This window comes from Bos taurus, chromosome 13 (assembly GCF_002263795.3).
Source record: "Bos taurus isolate L1 Dominette 01449 registration number 42190680 breed Hereford chromosome 13, ARS-UCD2.0, whole genome shotgun sequence".
In the NCBI taxonomy this organism is placed as follows: domain Eukaryota; kingdom Metazoa; phylum Chordata; class Mammalia; order Artiodactyla; family Bovidae; genus Bos; species Bos taurus.
Genome location: NC_037340.1, coordinates 77560296 through 77576958, shown reverse-complemented (window position 1 = coordinate 77576958; position 16663 = coordinate 77560296). Strand labels below are relative to the sequence as shown.

At 50.1% G+C, this 16663-nt stretch overlaps 1 protein-coding gene across 1 annotated transcript in view; it reads left to right on the top strand.

The window, feature by feature from the left end:
* The first annotated feature begins 741 nt into the window (after window positions 1–741).
* Window positions 742–16663, top strand: part of KCNB1 (potassium voltage-gated channel subfamily B member 1) — a 110497-nt gene continuing 94575 nt past the window's right edge. Inside the window, exon 1 of the mRNA NM_001192269.2 lies at window positions 742–1308. Within this exon, the coding sequence (NP_001179198.1) occupies window positions 742–1308 (567 nt within the window). The remainder of the gene's footprint in view (window positions 1309–16663) is intronic.

The following is a 16663-nucleotide window of genomic DNA, read 5'->3' as shown; positions in this document are numbered from 1 at the left end:
CTGTTGTGACCGACAGGTGGGCACCTGAAACGCTCCAGAATTCCCCCAAATCTTTAAAGGTTTAGAAAAAGCAATCCCCCTGCCACCGCCCCGCCGCCTCCACCCAGCCTTCAAATCCTAATTATCTCGGAGCAGGGGAAGGAAAAGATAAGTATTTTTTTAAAAAAATAATAAAAAGTTTTTTCATTCAGCTGCCCTCCTCTCCGCATGGCGGGGCCAGGTGCGGCCCTCGACGGGGAGACCCAGAGAAAAGCGAGTTTCAGCACTCGACGGGGCGGACAGCGCCCCAGGCGGCAGAACAGAGCCAGGGCGGCGGAAGGCCGGGGTGGGGCCTCCCGGGTCCCCCCTGCGCCTCTTGGGGGCCCTCTCCCCGCTCCGGAGGGCGGCCCCTCCCTCCAGCCACGGGGTGGGGCGGACTTCAGCACCGGCGGGAGGGACAGCGCCCAGCCCGGCTGCGGCCCTGAGCCGCTTAAGCGCCGGGAAGGTCAAGGCCGGCAGGGGCCGGGGTGGAGAGGTGGGGAGGGGCCGCGCACAGCTCCTCGTCCGCTGACCTGCGTCCGCTTTCTGCCTCACAGCCGTCGGGATGGAGGTGAGAAGACGGCCGTGACGCGCGCCCGCGCGGCCCCCTGCACCCCCAGCAGCCCAAAGCGCTCCCTGCCCCCCTCCCCCGCGGCGGCCGGCCTCGCCGTCCAGTGACAGCGGCCTGGGGGGGCAGGGGGGGCGGGGGCGGCCGGACCAGCGATGCCGGCGGGCATGACGAAGCATGGCTCCCGCTCCACTAGCTCGCTGCCACCCGAGCCCATGGAGATCGTGCGCAGCAAGGCGTGCTCGAGGCGCGTCCGCCTCAACGTCGGTGGGCTGGCACACGAGGTGCTCTGGCGCACCCTGGACCGCCTGCCCCGCACGCGGCTGGGCAAGCTCCGCGACTGCAACACGCACGACTCGCTGCTGGAGGTGTGCGACGACTATAGCCTCGACGACAACGAGTACTTCTTCGACCGCCATCCGGGCGCCTTCACCTCCATCCTCAACTTTTACCGCACCGGGAGGCTGCACATGATGGAGGAGATGTGCGCACTCAGCTTCAGCCAAGAGCTGGACTACTGGGGCATCGACGAAATCTACCTGGAGTCCTGCTGCCAGGCCCGCTACCACCAGAAGAAGGAGCAGATGAACGAGGAGCTCAAGCGCGAGGCGGAAACTCTCCGCGAGCGGGAGGGCGAGGAGTTCGATAACACGTGCTGCGCGGAGAAGAGGAAGAAACTCTGGGACTTACTGGAGAAGCCCAATTCCTCTGTGGCCGCCAAGGTGAGTGTGAAATCCGGGTGGTGCTGGGCTGGGGCGGGGCAGGTGGGGGAGTTCTGCCTGTGTGCCCAGATCGAGGACCATGGCTCGGGGACTGTGGCTTAGTTCCCACAAATATGCAGACCAGGAAAGAGAAAGGGCTGTGGCTGAGACCTCAGAGGTGAGAACCAACAGCCCCTTCAGACTGTTCGTGCCTGTATGGCTCTGGCCACCTCATCCTTTTATTATTCAATACTTTATACCCCAGCTTTGCTGGAGAAAAGGCTTTATGGAGACTTAGGAAAACCCACATCAAGAGAATGGACACTGCAAATAACAGGGCACAGAGGGACAATAAAGCCTCGAGATGGAGTAGAGTTGGGTTAGGTCTGTTCTACATAATGCTCCCTTGTGGATGCCTAGACCCAGGCTGGAGGAGAGTCACTCTGCAATTTTAATACTTATCCCTATATTTATAACCCCACTTTGCTCCAAGGAGAGAATGAAGCAGCTTACAGACCTGCTTGGAGGACATTGAGATACTGTGAGGCAGTTTTAACATAAGTGAGAAAAATGAGGCAAAGGGACTGAATGCATGATGCCTGCGGCTGGGTGTGGATGCCTGTGGGCGAAGGGTCACCCCTGGTTTGTTCTTTCTTCATTTATTTGGTGAATTGATTCCCAGAATGCTTGATGCATCTTCTAAAGATGCTTTGGCTGTCGGAAGAGGATGTAAATTTTGAAATAGGGGAGAAAAAATGAGGCAATGTGAAAAAGAAATCGGGAGAAAGAGGCAGGAATGGGTCTCATGACAATGGATAGAACTACGTGCTGCCAGGTAAAAAAAAGGGGGGGGGGCTGTAAGGGATGAAGGGAGACTCAGGGTGTGAGCCAGACCAGGGCAGGGGGTCATTTGCTGATGAGCAACTTGTCTGTGTTAGGCTGGGACTCGGGGATGCCTCAGAGAGATGGGGCCTATCTTCACGTGGCCAAGGTGCTGGGAGTCGCAAGGAAATGACAACACACTGTGTGCAGCACCACGAAAGAGGCCACGCGGGGCCGAGGGAGCCAGAAAAGAGAGGCGTTAAGGTCAGAATCCAGGGAGACCACGCTGGGAAAGATACGTTGAACATAACTCGTTCCCTGAGAGCAGGGCCAATGAGACAGGGGAAGAACAGGTAAATGTATTCATGGCAAAAAGAAAAAGAGAGAAGGGAATCTGCATACCAGCCGTGATGTGTGAGCTCGGGCTGCCTCCTGGACAGCCTACTGCCCAGAGGCCTGTCCTGCCCTCTCACTGTGGGTGCCCCCTGGCTCAACTGGCCCCTCACTAAAGGCCCACGTGGAGGGCCAGGTCTAGAGGGGGTTTTGAGGGGGCCCTCTATCCAGATCTGGCTGCCCAAGGAGAGGCCTTTAAGAGTGTGAATGTAGGACTGAGTGGCTTGTTGGAGCACGGAGAGAGGTTTTCTCTTTTCCCTGTCCACCCTAAAGAGGATGCAGAGATTCCTAGGCCCGTCTCCTCTTTGCGGGCTGCCTCTGGCCATAATCCTGCCCCAGGTTTCGTGTCCAAAAAGCCTCTGTCTTAAGACATAGTCACTCACCCTTAACCAGCTTAGGATCAGCAGACTTATTTTGCTATTTCCAGGCCTGACCAGGTTTCTCCCTTCTACGCCTGGTTTAGACCCAGATATGACTCCCTCCTCTCTGTTCTGTCCCTAAGACAAGAGAGTGAGGGGCAGAGCAGGGGAGGGTCCATTTTCCAGAAGAAGTAGGCAAAGGGCTCTGTTTGGGTTGGTGCCTGGCAGCTAGGCAGGTGGCTCAGGCTTGTAAAAGGTGCTGGTTGGGAATAAACAGCTTCATCACTCCCTTGGGTTAATCCGATCATAGGGACGAGTTTCATGACCTCTCTGTGATCATGGGCTGGGGCTGATGGCTAGTCCTGGCAGATGGTTGGTCTAGGATATTTGCAGCCAAGGCTGAAATAGTGTGGCAGGCAGGCTCATTGGCCCTCAGCATAGAAATCCTGCCATTGATCACATATCCACTGTATATGGAAAACACATTTAGCCTTATACCTATTATTATATCCCACCTTTCAAAAAGAGGGAAGATCAGAGAGGTTAAGTAACTTGCCTAAGATCACACAGCAGGCAAATGAGAGTAGCCAGAAATTCAGACTCAAGTGTGATTTTGAATTACTCTTCTTTCCACAGTGATTAAGTACCGTAGTCTCCTTCCCAGTCTCCCTGCTTCCACCTTTGCCTCCTGCAATCCATTCCCCATTCAGCAGCCAGAGTGAGCTTTTCTAGGTGTAATTGGATCACATTATTCATCCGCTCAAAATGCTCCAGAGAGTTTTCCCATTACAGAATAAAGTCCAAACCCTTCACCACAAATCCGGCCCCATGACCTCTCCAGACTCATCTCTTGTCTCCTCTGGTTCACTCAGTTTCAGCCCCACTGGCCTCCTTGCTCTTCCCTACACAGACCCATCTCTGTCCTGACTCAGGGCCTTTGCACTTGTTCTTGCCACCTGGGATTCTCTTCCCCACATTGTCCCATGGCTGGTCACTCTCTCATTCCTTTTAGGAGCTGGTCCCCACGCAGATGTCCCCTCCTCTAAAAGACCTGTCCTGACCCCTATCTAAGACAGCCTCTGTCTTCTTACACTGACATCTTGCAGTGTCCTTCTTGCACAGGGCTTGAGCACTATCTGAAATTGTACCCACTTCCTTGTATTTCTCAGTTCCTCCTCTACAAGAATATGAGTGTCATGAGTTGTATTCACTGCCCCATTCCCAGTACCCATCATGGTGCCTGGCACAGAGCATCTCCAGATAAATCCAGGTGGAAGGAATGAATGCAGCGATCAGTCAGTCAGTGTGTCTCAAGGACCTGTCACTCCTTCCTGTCAACACCTGCAGCCCAGCTCTCTGTGCCTCTGGCCTCCTTAGGGGATTTGCTCTTTGCCCTCCCCACCCACCCCCAGCTCCCCAACTCGGAAGCTTCAGTTGTTAGAACATCAAGGCCTGTAGAAATTTCTCAGAGTTCGTAGGATTAGAAGTCAAATGGAGGACCACGGCTGGGTGATTGTGAGATACAGAAATGCCATATCTTACATATGTAGGACCAAAGACAGACCTGGGTTTTAAGGCCAGGTTCACCATCTCGCCAGTTTCTGGCCTTTGGTGAGTTCTTCCCCTCTCCAAGCTGTAGCCTCCAGCCTGTAAAGTAGATAAAAGGCCCACCTTGAAGGGTCATCGCGTTTGCCAGAACTGAGCACAGTGCCCACCCAACAGTACATGGGGCTTGTTTTCATAAATAATGAGCAGCAGAGTCCTTTCTCTATGGCTGTCTGAGCTGGGCTGCGGCAAGTCTTTTCCTTCTGATAGCAGCACTGAGTGGCTGAGCTGCTGCTGTTAATAATTGATGGATGTTCTGGCAACACGGAGACAGACCAGAGCACAAGCCCTTGCCTTCCCCATCAGGGGAGTGAAAATCAAAATCCATTAGACAAAAGGCAATGTGATTGATTCTAGTTTGGAAGCTGGGGTCAGTCTCATCAGAGTGATGGGGTTGTTGTTCTGGGCCACCACTGGGTTTGTGCTTTCTGGGAAAACTACAAGCTTTTCTCAGTAGGAGAGACAGAGAGCTAATTTGCCAGGCCAGGAGGGTCTTCGGTGCCTGGAAGAGTCTCAGGGTTAAAGCCTGAGATAATTTCCAGAGGAGCTGCCGTTTGTTGTGCCAGGCACCAATTAGTGGTGCTTTCTATGCACTATCATTGAAATCCTTTCCACAGTTCAATCAAGGTAGTCTTCCCACTTGGGCTACAAGTCACAGAATAGGAAACCGGAAGTGACTTCTATAAGGAGGAAGATGCATCTTCTCACCTAACAGGGAGTTTCAAGGTAGCTGGCTTTGGGCTAGTGGTTCCCTGATACCATTAGGATTCTAGATTCTTTAAATTAATTAATTAGGCGGTGTCAAGTCTTAGTTGCAGCACGAGTGATATTCATTCAGTCATGTGGGATCTCTCACTGGGACACACTGGACTCCCTAATTGTGTCAAGTGGGTTCCAGAGCGCTCGGGGCTTCACGCAACATGCAGTCTAAGCTGTTCCACGGCACCTGGGATCTTAGTTGCTGGACCAGGGATGGAACCCAAGTCCCCCACACTGCAAAGCAGATTCTTCACCACTAGACCACCAAGGAAGTCCCAGGATTCTAGATTCTTTCTGTCCTTCTGCTCCTCCAGCTCCTGCAGGTAGCTTGGTCCTCAGGCTGGATGCCTGGTATCATGAGATGGCTACCCAGTTCCAGCCCCCAAATAGAGACACATGATGTCCAACCAGTGAAGAAGAGCATGCCCTCTTCTATGCCAGTTTTTCCCCCCACCTCCCAGCTTAACCTTTTCCAGCAGCCCCCTGGCAGACTTCTTTTTAAATCCCATTGGTCAGGTCACATGCTCATCCTTTATCCTCAGGGAAGCCTGGGAAAGCAAGTGTCTGGGCTTTTCAGATGAAGAGGGGGAATGGATTCAATGAGTGGTGTTAATATTATTTTACAAAGAAGAAATGGAAGCTCTGAGAGGGGCAGTCACTTGCCGGAGCTCACACAACTAAGGGTGCTCAGTCAATATTTGTTGAAGGAAAGAAAAGGGCAGAGCGAGGGTTTGAACCTGGGTTGGCCTGATTCCTGAGCCTGTGCTTCTTCATCCCAGAATCTTGGGCAGATCATTCAAGCTCTCTGAGCTTCAGTTAACTCCTCTGCCAAAGGGTGATGGCATAAGTGCCCACCCCTTGGGATTTCAGACAGCAAATATAATTTGCAAATGAAAGTACTTTATGAATATGAATCATTGTTATTATATTCCAAAGTGGAAGTATCCTTCATTTAGAGACGCTGGTCAGTGGTTTGCCCACCACAGATTTGATTAGGAATCAGCTCTGGGGCTTTCCTGGTGGTTCATTGGTGGGGAGTCCGCCTGCCAGTGCAGGATGGGTTAGACCCCTGATCCAGGAGGATCCCACATACCACGGAGCAACTGAGCCCATGAGCCCCGTCTACTGAGCCTGTGCTCTAGAGCCCAGGAACTGCAACCACTGAGCCCGTGCCCTAGGGTCCACGCTCTGCAACAAGAAAAGTCACCCCAGTGAGAATCCCACACATGACTAGAGAGTAGCCTCTGCCCGCCACAACTCGATAAAAGCCCTCACAGCAAATAAGACCCAGAATAGCCAAAAATAAATAAATAAATAAAAACTTGAAAAAAAGAATCAGCTCTGGAGTCCTACAGATATGGTTCATTTCTACATCAATTACCAGGAATATGACACCTCGAGCAAGTTCCTTTCCTCCTCTGAGTCTCAATTTCCTCCTCTAGAAAATGGGAATTATAATGGAGCCCACCTCTTAGGGCCTTCACAAGATAATCTGCAGAGAGAGCTTAACCGAGTGCCTGGTATATGGTAAACATTCTATAAATGACAATAGTGATTATTTGTAGTATCACTGGATTCCTCTATTTTGACTACTCCCCCGGTTGGCCACATCCCCTATTACAGTGTTGTTGATTGTAGGCTGACTGCCTGCCCGCTTGGGATTTCACGCCTTTAGTGTGATGATGTTTCTGCTTCCTTGATCTGATCCAGGGGGCATTCACGTTTTATCATCGAGAAAAATGAGGGAGGGACTTCTCTGGTGGTCCAGTGGCTAAGACTCCGTGCTCCTAATACGTGTGGCTCAGGTTCCATCCCTGGTCAGGGAACCAGATCCCACATGCTGCAGCGAAGACTGAAGATCCTGCATGCCACAGCTAAGACCTAGAACAGTCAAATACATAAATACATACAGTTGAAAAAGAAGAAAAGTGAGGGAAACCAACTCAGAATCCATGGGGCCAGTCCAGTGCCATGAGTCATCTGGCCGAGGCACCTGCTGGCCCTGGGTCCGTCATCCTGGATGTTTGCACTTATTCCTGGGAAACAATATGCCAGAGATTCAGAATCCCTGCTGTGGGCTCACAGAGACCTGGATTTGAATCCCAGCCCCGACATTGCCTAGCTCTGGATTTTGTACCAATCTCTTCACCTCTCGTAGCTTCTGTTTCCCCCTCTGTAAATGAGAATGGAAGTAAAGCCACCTCCCAGAGGTGCCCGGAGGATTTAGTATGCCAGTGCATGAAAAGGGCTGAAGCTTGATAAATCCAGCATCCTGATTTGATAAAGGGAAACACGAAGGATGCTTCAAGGACTTGCCAGGGTCACACAATGAGTTGGGCAAGATCAGGGGCTGTTTTCAGGCCTTTCTGCCCCCGCTCCCCTGTTACCCTTACTGAGGTTCCCAGGCCTTTCGTTTCCATTCCCTGATCAGGTCATACCTTGACAGCTGGTCTCTCGGGGGTTTTGAAAGGCTCTGAAAAGCTAGAGGTTGCCAAAATGCTTTGGAAGGAAAAGTCCTGGACAAATGAGCAGTTTGGCCCAAGTTTAATTAACTGAAAGAGAACGAGCCGCACACGAAGCACCAACTCCGTCCCCAGAACTGTGCGTCCCTCTCATACCTGACAGCATCATGGTCGGGAGCCCTGATTTTAGAACTGAATTGCCCAGGTCCAAGGTCTGACTCCTCTACTTACTCACCATGTGATGTGTGGTAAACTGCTTGCCTCCTTGCACCCCGGTTCTTTCACATAAAATGGGGGCAACAGCAGGACTGTCTCATCGCATTGCCATCAGAATTAAATGAATTAATGCACACAAAGCCTTTCAAACAGGGTTTGGCACATAAAAAGCCCTCAGTAACTCTTAGGGGGTTTTATTTTGCTTTGTGAGTTTTTTTTAATCAATATTTTATTTTTTTATTAGAGTATAATTGCTTTCCAATGTTGTGTTACTTTCTGCTGTGCAACAAAGTGAATCAGCTATTGCTGTGTCGCTTCAGTCGTGTCCGACTCTGTGCGACCCCATAGACGGCAGCCCACCAGGCTCCCCCATCCCTGGGATTCTCCAGGCAAGAACACTGGAGTGGGTTGCCATTTCCTTCTCCAATGCATGAAAGTAGAAAGTGAAAGTGAAGTCGCTCAGTCATGTCTGACTCTTAGCGACCCCATGGACTGCAGCCTACCAGGCTCCTCCATCCATGGGATTTTTGGGCAACAGTACTTCTCCCATATCCCTTCCCTTTTTTTTTGTTTTATAACATGTTTTATTGTATAATATGTGTTTAATATCTTCCATGTCAAATTAGGGTTCTGTGTCCTTCATCTTAATGACTTTATTGTATGCCAATTGTGTTTGTCTTAATTTTTATTACTTATTCCCTAGTCTGGAATTTTTTTTTATTTTTTTTAATGTTTTATGTTTTTTTTATGTTTATGTTTTGTTTTTAATTGTCGTTTCATTTAACCCTCCAAACTGTCCTGCCAGATAAATCAGATCCTTTTCAAAAATTCATTATTCATACAAAATGATACATCATAAGGATGAGATAGTTGGATGGCATCACCGACTCAATGGAAATGAGTTTGAGTAAACTCCGGGAGTTGGTGATGGACAGGGAGGCCTGGCGTGCTGTGGTCCATGGGGTCGCAAAGAGTTGGATGCGACTGAATGACTGAACTGAACTGAAGGTGAATTTACATAACTTGGTTCAACATCACACAGGCAGTTGGAGCAGAACGGGGACCCGATCGTGATGGAGAAGATATGGTCAACGTCTCAACCACGTCCTTTTAGCTCTTAACTTTTGCAGGGTCACTAGCCCAGTTCAAGCTACAACACCTGCAGTTCGTTGCCTAGAAGCTTCCTCTGGCCATTGGAGTCCAGTAAAGACAGGGAGTTCTGGCCCTACCTGGAGGAAGCAATCCTCAACAACTAATGGAGAAGGTGTATAAATACTTCAGCTCCCTCCCCTTGGTGCATGCTCGCATGCATACTAAGTCGCTTCAGTCGTGTCTGACTCTGTGACCCCATGGACTGTAGCCCACCAGGCTCCTCTGTCCATGGGATTCTCCAGGCAAGAATACAGGAGTGGGTTGAAATGCTCTCCTCCAGGCGATCTTCCTCAGCCAGGGATGGGGCTCGAACTCACGTCTCTTACATCTCCTGCATTGGCAGGCGGATTCTTTACACCTAGGAAGCTCCCTCCCCCTGGATAGGGGTATAACTCCGAGGTGCATGGTCCACAGTGGCCCCCAGAGGTCCTCAGCAGAATCCAGCTCCAGGTGCCCATAGTGGTTCCTTGCTTGATAGTACACTCTGGCCTCTTTCCCTTCCCTGTCTCAGATCTCCTCTGGTAGGGGCAGCGGTGTGTCCTGGGATCACCTCCCACCTAAACCACTTTACTCAGATTCTTGTCTTAGGATCTGGTTCTGGGGCCACAACCAAAGACTTATGGAAAACCTCAGACTCCTATCTGGGATCATTTTTTTTTTTTTTTTTTTAGTATTTATTTGCTTGCGTGGGGTGCAGCACGTGGGGTCGTCATTGCCCTGCACAAAGTCTCTAGTCGTGACACACTGACTCAGTAGTTTGCAGCACATGGGCTTAGTTACTCTGCAGCGTATGGGATCTTTGTTCCTCTCCCACGGATCGAACCGCGTCCCCTCCGTTGGAAGGTGGATTCTTAACCACTGGACCACCAGGGAAGTGGCTGGGATCAGCTTCAAAGAAGACATTCCAGGGCTGGCTGGGCTCAGTCAGCCTCACCTCCATCTCCTGCAGAAAATAAAAACAGTAGCAACCGCAGCAGCAGCCACCCCTCTGCTTACTGTGTGCTGGGCGCAGTGCAAGGAGCATTGGATGCACAGTGGTGTCTGATCCCCAGTCACCCCACTGCTGCTGCTGCTGCTAGGTCGCTTCAGTCGTGTCCGACTCTGTGGGACCCCATAGACGACAGCCCACCAGGCTCCCCCGTCCCTGGGATTCTCCAGGTGAGAACACCGGAGTAGGTTGCCATTTCCTTCTCCAAGCCATGAAAGTGAAAAGTGAAAGTGAAGTCGCTCAGTCGTGTCTGACTCTTCGAGACCCCATGGACTGCAGCCCACCAGGCTCCTCCGTCCATGGGATTTTCCAGGCAAGAGTACTGGGTGCCATCGCCTTCTCCTAGGGAGGGGCAATTATCCTCATCTCACAGCTGTGGAAACTGGGGCCCAGAGAGGTGCAGTCACTGGCCCAGGGTCACACAGTGAATGGAAGGATTGTGAACCTGAGATCTGGCCTCCGTACCACGCGACTGACCTTCAGGAAGTGAGAAGCAAGTTTCACATGGCCTCTTCACCTTGGAGAATGGAGATGCTCTGGATGTGAGAGGCCTTCAGGGTCTCCCACCTGACTTTGAAGGGTTTCTGGCTTCTGCTCCTTTATGAGCTTGGCCCCAAAGGGCTATGGGCCAGGACTATTGGAGTCAGTGTCTTAGCAATAAGCTTTATTTTCATAGATAATTTAAATAGATCAGGCTCTACCTTCTTGAGGGAGGATGTTCTTGATTTTGGTGTCTCTGGTAGAGGTGGGCCCAACCAGCTGGGGTCAGGGACAGACGGACACCCCAGCTCCCAAATTGGAGGAGGAGCCGAAATTCACATGTTTGTATCAGGAGCACCAATTCTCCTTTAAAATTTTCCCTGATGACATCAATAACAAATAAGACATAATGTAACCACATGAGACATATTCCTGCCGGTACGGGAATGGCCTGGGTTCAATTCCACCCCCACTGCTTCCTGGCTGTATGAACCCACAAGGCACCTCACTTCTGCAAGTCTGGGGGTGGGAATAATAGATAGGGTGCTCTTCACTGAGCAGGGATGTTCACCCCCATCTGAACATTTGAGTCACCTGAGCTTCAACAAACACCTGTGCCCAGGCCCCATGACTGAAACAGTCTCTGGGTGATTTCTTTTAACTAATTAATTAGGCTGCCTCAGATCTTAGTTGCGGCATGTAGAATCTTTGTTGCATCATGGAGGATCTTTTATTGCAGCGCCCTCGGACTCAGTCGTTGGGGCACCTGGGCTCCGGAGTGCATGGACTTAGTTACCCCAAGGCATGTGGAATCTTTTCTGGGTCGGGGAGATCTGCTGGAAAAGGGATAGGCTACCCACTCCAGTGTTCCTGGGCTTTCCTGGTGGCTCAGATGGTAAAGAATCTGTCTGCAATGCAGGAGACCCCGGTTCAATTCCTGGGTTGGGAAGATCCCCTGGAGGAGGGCATGGCAATCCACTCCAGTATTCTTGCCTGGAGAATCCCCATGGACAGAAGAGCCTGGAGGGCTACAGTCAGTGGGGTCGCAAAGAGTCAGACACGACTGAGCGAGCAAGCCCAGGACAGCACAGAGATTGAGACCATTCAAAAAAACAAATACAGATACTTCCCTGGTGGTCCAGTGGTTAAGAATCTGCCTTGTAGGGGACTAAGGTCGTGCATGCCGCAGAGCGACTGAGCCCACCCACCACAACCAGAGAGTCTGTGGGTCACAAAGGAAGATCCCACGTGCCGCAACTAAGACCCGGCACAGCTGAATGAATACGTAAATAATTAAAGAAAAGAAAGTGCCAATGAAGCAGAAACCTGAAGGAAGGGAGAGAGTGAGGCAGGTGGACTTGAGGGGAAGAGTGTTTCTGATGGAGAAAACAGCGCGTGCTAAGGCCTTGGGGCAGGAGCACATCTGGGAGAGTCAAGTGGGAGGAGTGGGGCAGACATGGGCGGGGAGGGGAGATCAGAGGGACCACGGTGTTGCTGTGGGACTCTGGCCTTTCTTCAGAGTCTGAGCTTCTACACTGGCCTCCCTGCCTCCAGCTGCCCCCTTCCAGGCCATCCCCTGCAGGGAAGCCAAGCCGTCTTTCTCAAAGATGATAATTTGCTCATGCTCACCCTTCCGTGGCTCTCACTGCCCCCAGAGTCAAATCCCGACTCCTCGGCCTGACCTTCAACCTCAACTCACTGCTCCACCGTGGTCTCCTGTCTGTTCCCCGTGGTACCCTCTGCCCTCATCACACCCACCTTTTCACGCTGTCCGAATACTCCAGCCTGCCCGGGTCCTGCTCCATGCTTCCATCCAGCCGACTTCTCCGCCCTGCACCCTGTTCTTCCTCCTGTCTGCCTGCAGCCTCCCTCTCTCCTCGCCCTCCAAGGGCCGGCTTCTCCCTCCCCCGCCACCCACACCCGCTTCAGGCAGCGCCGCCTGCTCCTCCACCCCCGTCTAGGCTCCGGAACCCTGATGTTCATACCTTCCTGGCACAAAACGCTCTGAAGACTAGCTTGTGAGTTGTTCTGTGGATGCCAGGCCCACAGAGAGAAAGGGACGCGTAAGACAGCAGGCTCTGCAGCCCGACTGCCTACACTCACATCTCAGCTCAGTGGCGATTCACACTGTGTGGGCCCTTGGGGGAATGACAGTTTCTCCGGGCTTCAATTTCCTGAGCCGTAATTCGGATGCCTCACAACAACCGGAGTCATTGTGACAATTCTATACGAAGGCCGCCCCTGGCGCTCAGCAAGTGTTCAATACGAGTTAACTGCTGCTGCTGTTGTTATTTTTGTATTGCATTTAAGGGTTCATAAATGTCTGTGGAGTGAATGAATGAGGAAATTGGCATGATCCTATGGTGGTCAGAGAGTCTCTCTTATCAGGCAAGGGTCTCCCAGGCGTACCCTCCCCCAGGAAAGGACTTCTGAGCTTCCATTCATAGCAGGGAGGCATGGTTAAATTAGATACTTGAGATGTTCTTTCGCATCTTGACTGCTCCATTTTTGCTCTGTAGCCAGGCTGGTCTCCACCGTAATTGCCCACCATGGCCTGGCAAGCAGACACCGTCTTTGAGAGAATAATGTTACACTGGCCAGTTCCACACATCATTCACGTCCGCCAGGTAATGGGCCTGGAATCAAACAGCTTCTAAAAATAGACCAGTATATTTCTCTAATTGCTACCTAGGGGCATCCCTGAGACTTTCCAAGGCCTGTGTGATCCTTAGGGCCCTCGACCTTGGTCAGCATTGATTCTTAGAGTTTTTGTAGACCCAATTGTACTTAACAAAGAAGCAACCTCTGATTGCCCTGCCGGGGCATGTGAGAAGACGAGAGACAGGCGGTGGTGGTGGTTGTTCAGCCTAAGTCCTGTCTGACTCTACGGGACCCCATGGACTGCGGCACGCCAGTCTCCTCTGTCCTCCACCATCTCCCAGAGTTTGCTCAAATTCATGTCCATTGAGTCGGTGATGCTATCGAACTGTCTCATCCTCTGCCAACCCCTTCTCCTTTTACCTTCAGTCTTTCCCAGCATCAGGGTCTTTACCAATGAGTCGGCTTTTCACATCAGGTGGCCAAAGTATTGGAGCTTCAGCTTCACCATCAGTCCTTCCAGTGAATATTCAGGATTGATTTCCTTTAGGATTGACTGGTTTGATTTCCTTGATGTCCAGGGGACTCTCAAGAGTCCTCTCCAGTACCACAGTTCAAAAGCATCAATTCTTTGGTGCTCAGCCTTCTTTATGGTCCAACTCTCAAGTCCATACATGACTACTGGAAAAATCATAGCTCTGACTATATGGACTTTTGTCAGCAAACTGATGTCTCTGCTTTTTAATACACCATTTAGGTTTGTCATAGCTTGCCTTCCAAGGAGCAAACATCTTTTAATTTCATGGCTGCAGTCACCATCTGTAAGAAAATAAATTCTGTCACTGCTTCCACTTTTTCCCCATTCTGTTTGTCACGAAGAGATTGGACCAGATGCCATGATCTTAGTTTGGTTTTTTTTTCCACTTCTCACACCCATTTTCTGGCTTTTTTTCCTTTGCACTTAAATGATTTAATTATTTATTTTCATTTCATTATTATTTATCTTTAAATTTGAATTTCTAATAGTTATTTTATAGTTTTGCAGAATATTATCATTATTTGGGGTTTTTTTTCCCTAAACACTCTCTTTAAATAAATCCATATTATCCACTTTTGAGCACTTTAACCATTTTTTGTGTGCTCAGCCAGTCAGTCATGTCCCACTCTTTGAGATCCCATGGACGGTAGCCTGCCAGGCTCCTCTGTCTATGGAGTTTTTCAGGGAAGAATACTGGAGTGGGCTGCCATTTCCTACTCCAGGCATGATCTTTGTTTTTTTGATGTTGAGTTTCAAGCCAGCTTTTTCCTATTTCCCATTCTCAGTCTCATCTCAGATCCAGCTACTGTCACTCTCTTTTTTCACCCTCATCAAGAGGCTCTTTAGTTCCTCTTCACTTTCTCCCATTAGAGTGATATTATCTGCCTATCTGAGGTTGTTGAAATAGACTTAAAGTTCAAATGGACTTAAGCAAAAAAAAAAAAAAGGCTTCAGGTAGGGCTGGATCCAGGGGCTTAACTATGTCATCAAGTACTGGTCTCCAATCCATCTAAGTTTCTTCATAACCATGTTGGCTTCTCAGCAGGCTGTGCAAACATGGCTGGAAAGATAGTATCCAGCAACTGTATGTTTCCATTCTGGGGAAAAAGAGAGTTTCCTTCCCAGTGATTCCAGCAAAATCCTGGGGCTGATTCTCACTGGCCCATCCCTAAGCCAATTACTTAGCCAGGTCTGGGTCACATGACAATGCCTGGATCTGAGATGAGACTGAGAATGGGAAATAGGTAGTTCTTCAAAGGAGAATTGAAATACTGTTGCTAAGAAAGGAGAGAATAAATGTAAGCTGGCAAAAATAACCCATAGCCATTAGGAAACTTATAGCCTGCTGGAGGGAGATAAGCATTAAACAAATAGAAGGTTAAATGAAAGAATAATCACAAAGTGTAGCATGTGTGCTGGGAAGGAAAGAAGGTGTTTTGATAGAGAGTAACAGGCCAAGGTCAAAGAGGGGCACAGGTGGCCCTTTCTGAGACCCTGAACTTGATTTCTGTCTTTTCTGAGCCACAGTGGTGATTGTCTTCTACAAATTCTGTTTCTGCCTCTCCTGCACCATTTAGCATGCTGCCTCTCGTGTTCTATTTTCTTCTCATCCTGTCTTATAGCTCCAGCTAAAGCAGGATATTCTCAAAGTCTAGGAGTTTATCTTACTCATTGCTGTGTTCTAAAGCAGGATGGGTGGCCAGTTTTGTAAATAAAGTTTTATTGGAACATCATCATGTTCGTTTATCTATTAACGAGGGCCACTTTTGGTAAAAACAGCATTTAGAGGGAAAGCTTTCTGACCTGTGTTCTAAAGTCATCCCAGAGCCTGATGCAGGTGAGTGGCTGACTTTTTCAAAGGGAGTCTGTTGAAGGACTGGAGAGACGGAGTGAAGGCACAAGCTGGCTGTGTGACCTTGAACAAATCACTTAACCTCTCTGGGCCTCTGGCTCTGTATCTTGTGATGCCAGCTGTCCTTTCTCTTCCCTCAGATCTTGGCTCATATGGCACCTCTTTGGAAAGAATCTCCCTGACCTTGAACTATCAGTTTGGACTTGGTGGCATTTCCGCTCTTTCCGTGATAAAAATCTCTCTGGTTTATTTTGAGATTAGGCCCACTTGAGGCAGGCGTCCTTCCCCTCCTCTTCACCAGTGTTTTTCCTTGTCTCCTATGCCATCACCCTGGTGGGATGAGTGGAAAGAGCTTTGGCTTGGAACTCTGGAGGCCTGCATTCATAACTCCAGCATCACCACGTAGGAGCTATGAGACCCTGGGCAAACAGATCCAGCTCTTCTCTGATTCCCAGTTTCTTTACCTGAAAAATAGGCCTGGTAACTTGTCAAGCAGGACTACTGGAAAGACAGCTGCACTTTCCTGTGCTGGAGTGGCCAGCACTGCGCTGGCCAGGAATGGATGCTCCATTCATGTTGCTTATTTTCCTTTTCTCTTCCTTTTCTCAAGAGGAAGAGGGGGAAGAGAGGCTACCCTAAACCTTGCCTTAATCAGGCCTTTGCGTGCTCAAACCCTTCATGCAATGATTGTGCCAAGGAGTAACCCAGTCTCCATCACCCCTGCATCCTCTGATGTGGACGCATGGAGCTTTCCCCATCTTACACAAAGCCCCAAGCAAATGCAACCCAAGCTAAGTCCCCTAGTCCCTCTGCCTCCCTCCAGGTTTCTATCTGCCAGTATGCCCTGCGTAAAAATTGTAGATTCTTGCTGGCCTCATGACTGGGAGGATAGGCCAATCCAAAGAGGTCATTTTCAACTCTCAGCCTTAGTGTCAGGGAAGCAGGAGGGAGTGGTGGGTACTGCGGTGACCTGGAGCAGACGTGCCTCTAACGAGGCAGCTGGATTCAGGTCTAGGCTGGATTCTGAATCCAGCCTGGGTTCTGGGCCCAACCAGGAATGTGAGCTTTCACTGAGATATCCCAATTTTTCAATGCTGCTGAAGAATTTTTTAAAAATTAAAAACATTTGAGTGAGCCAAACAGAACGCCTCT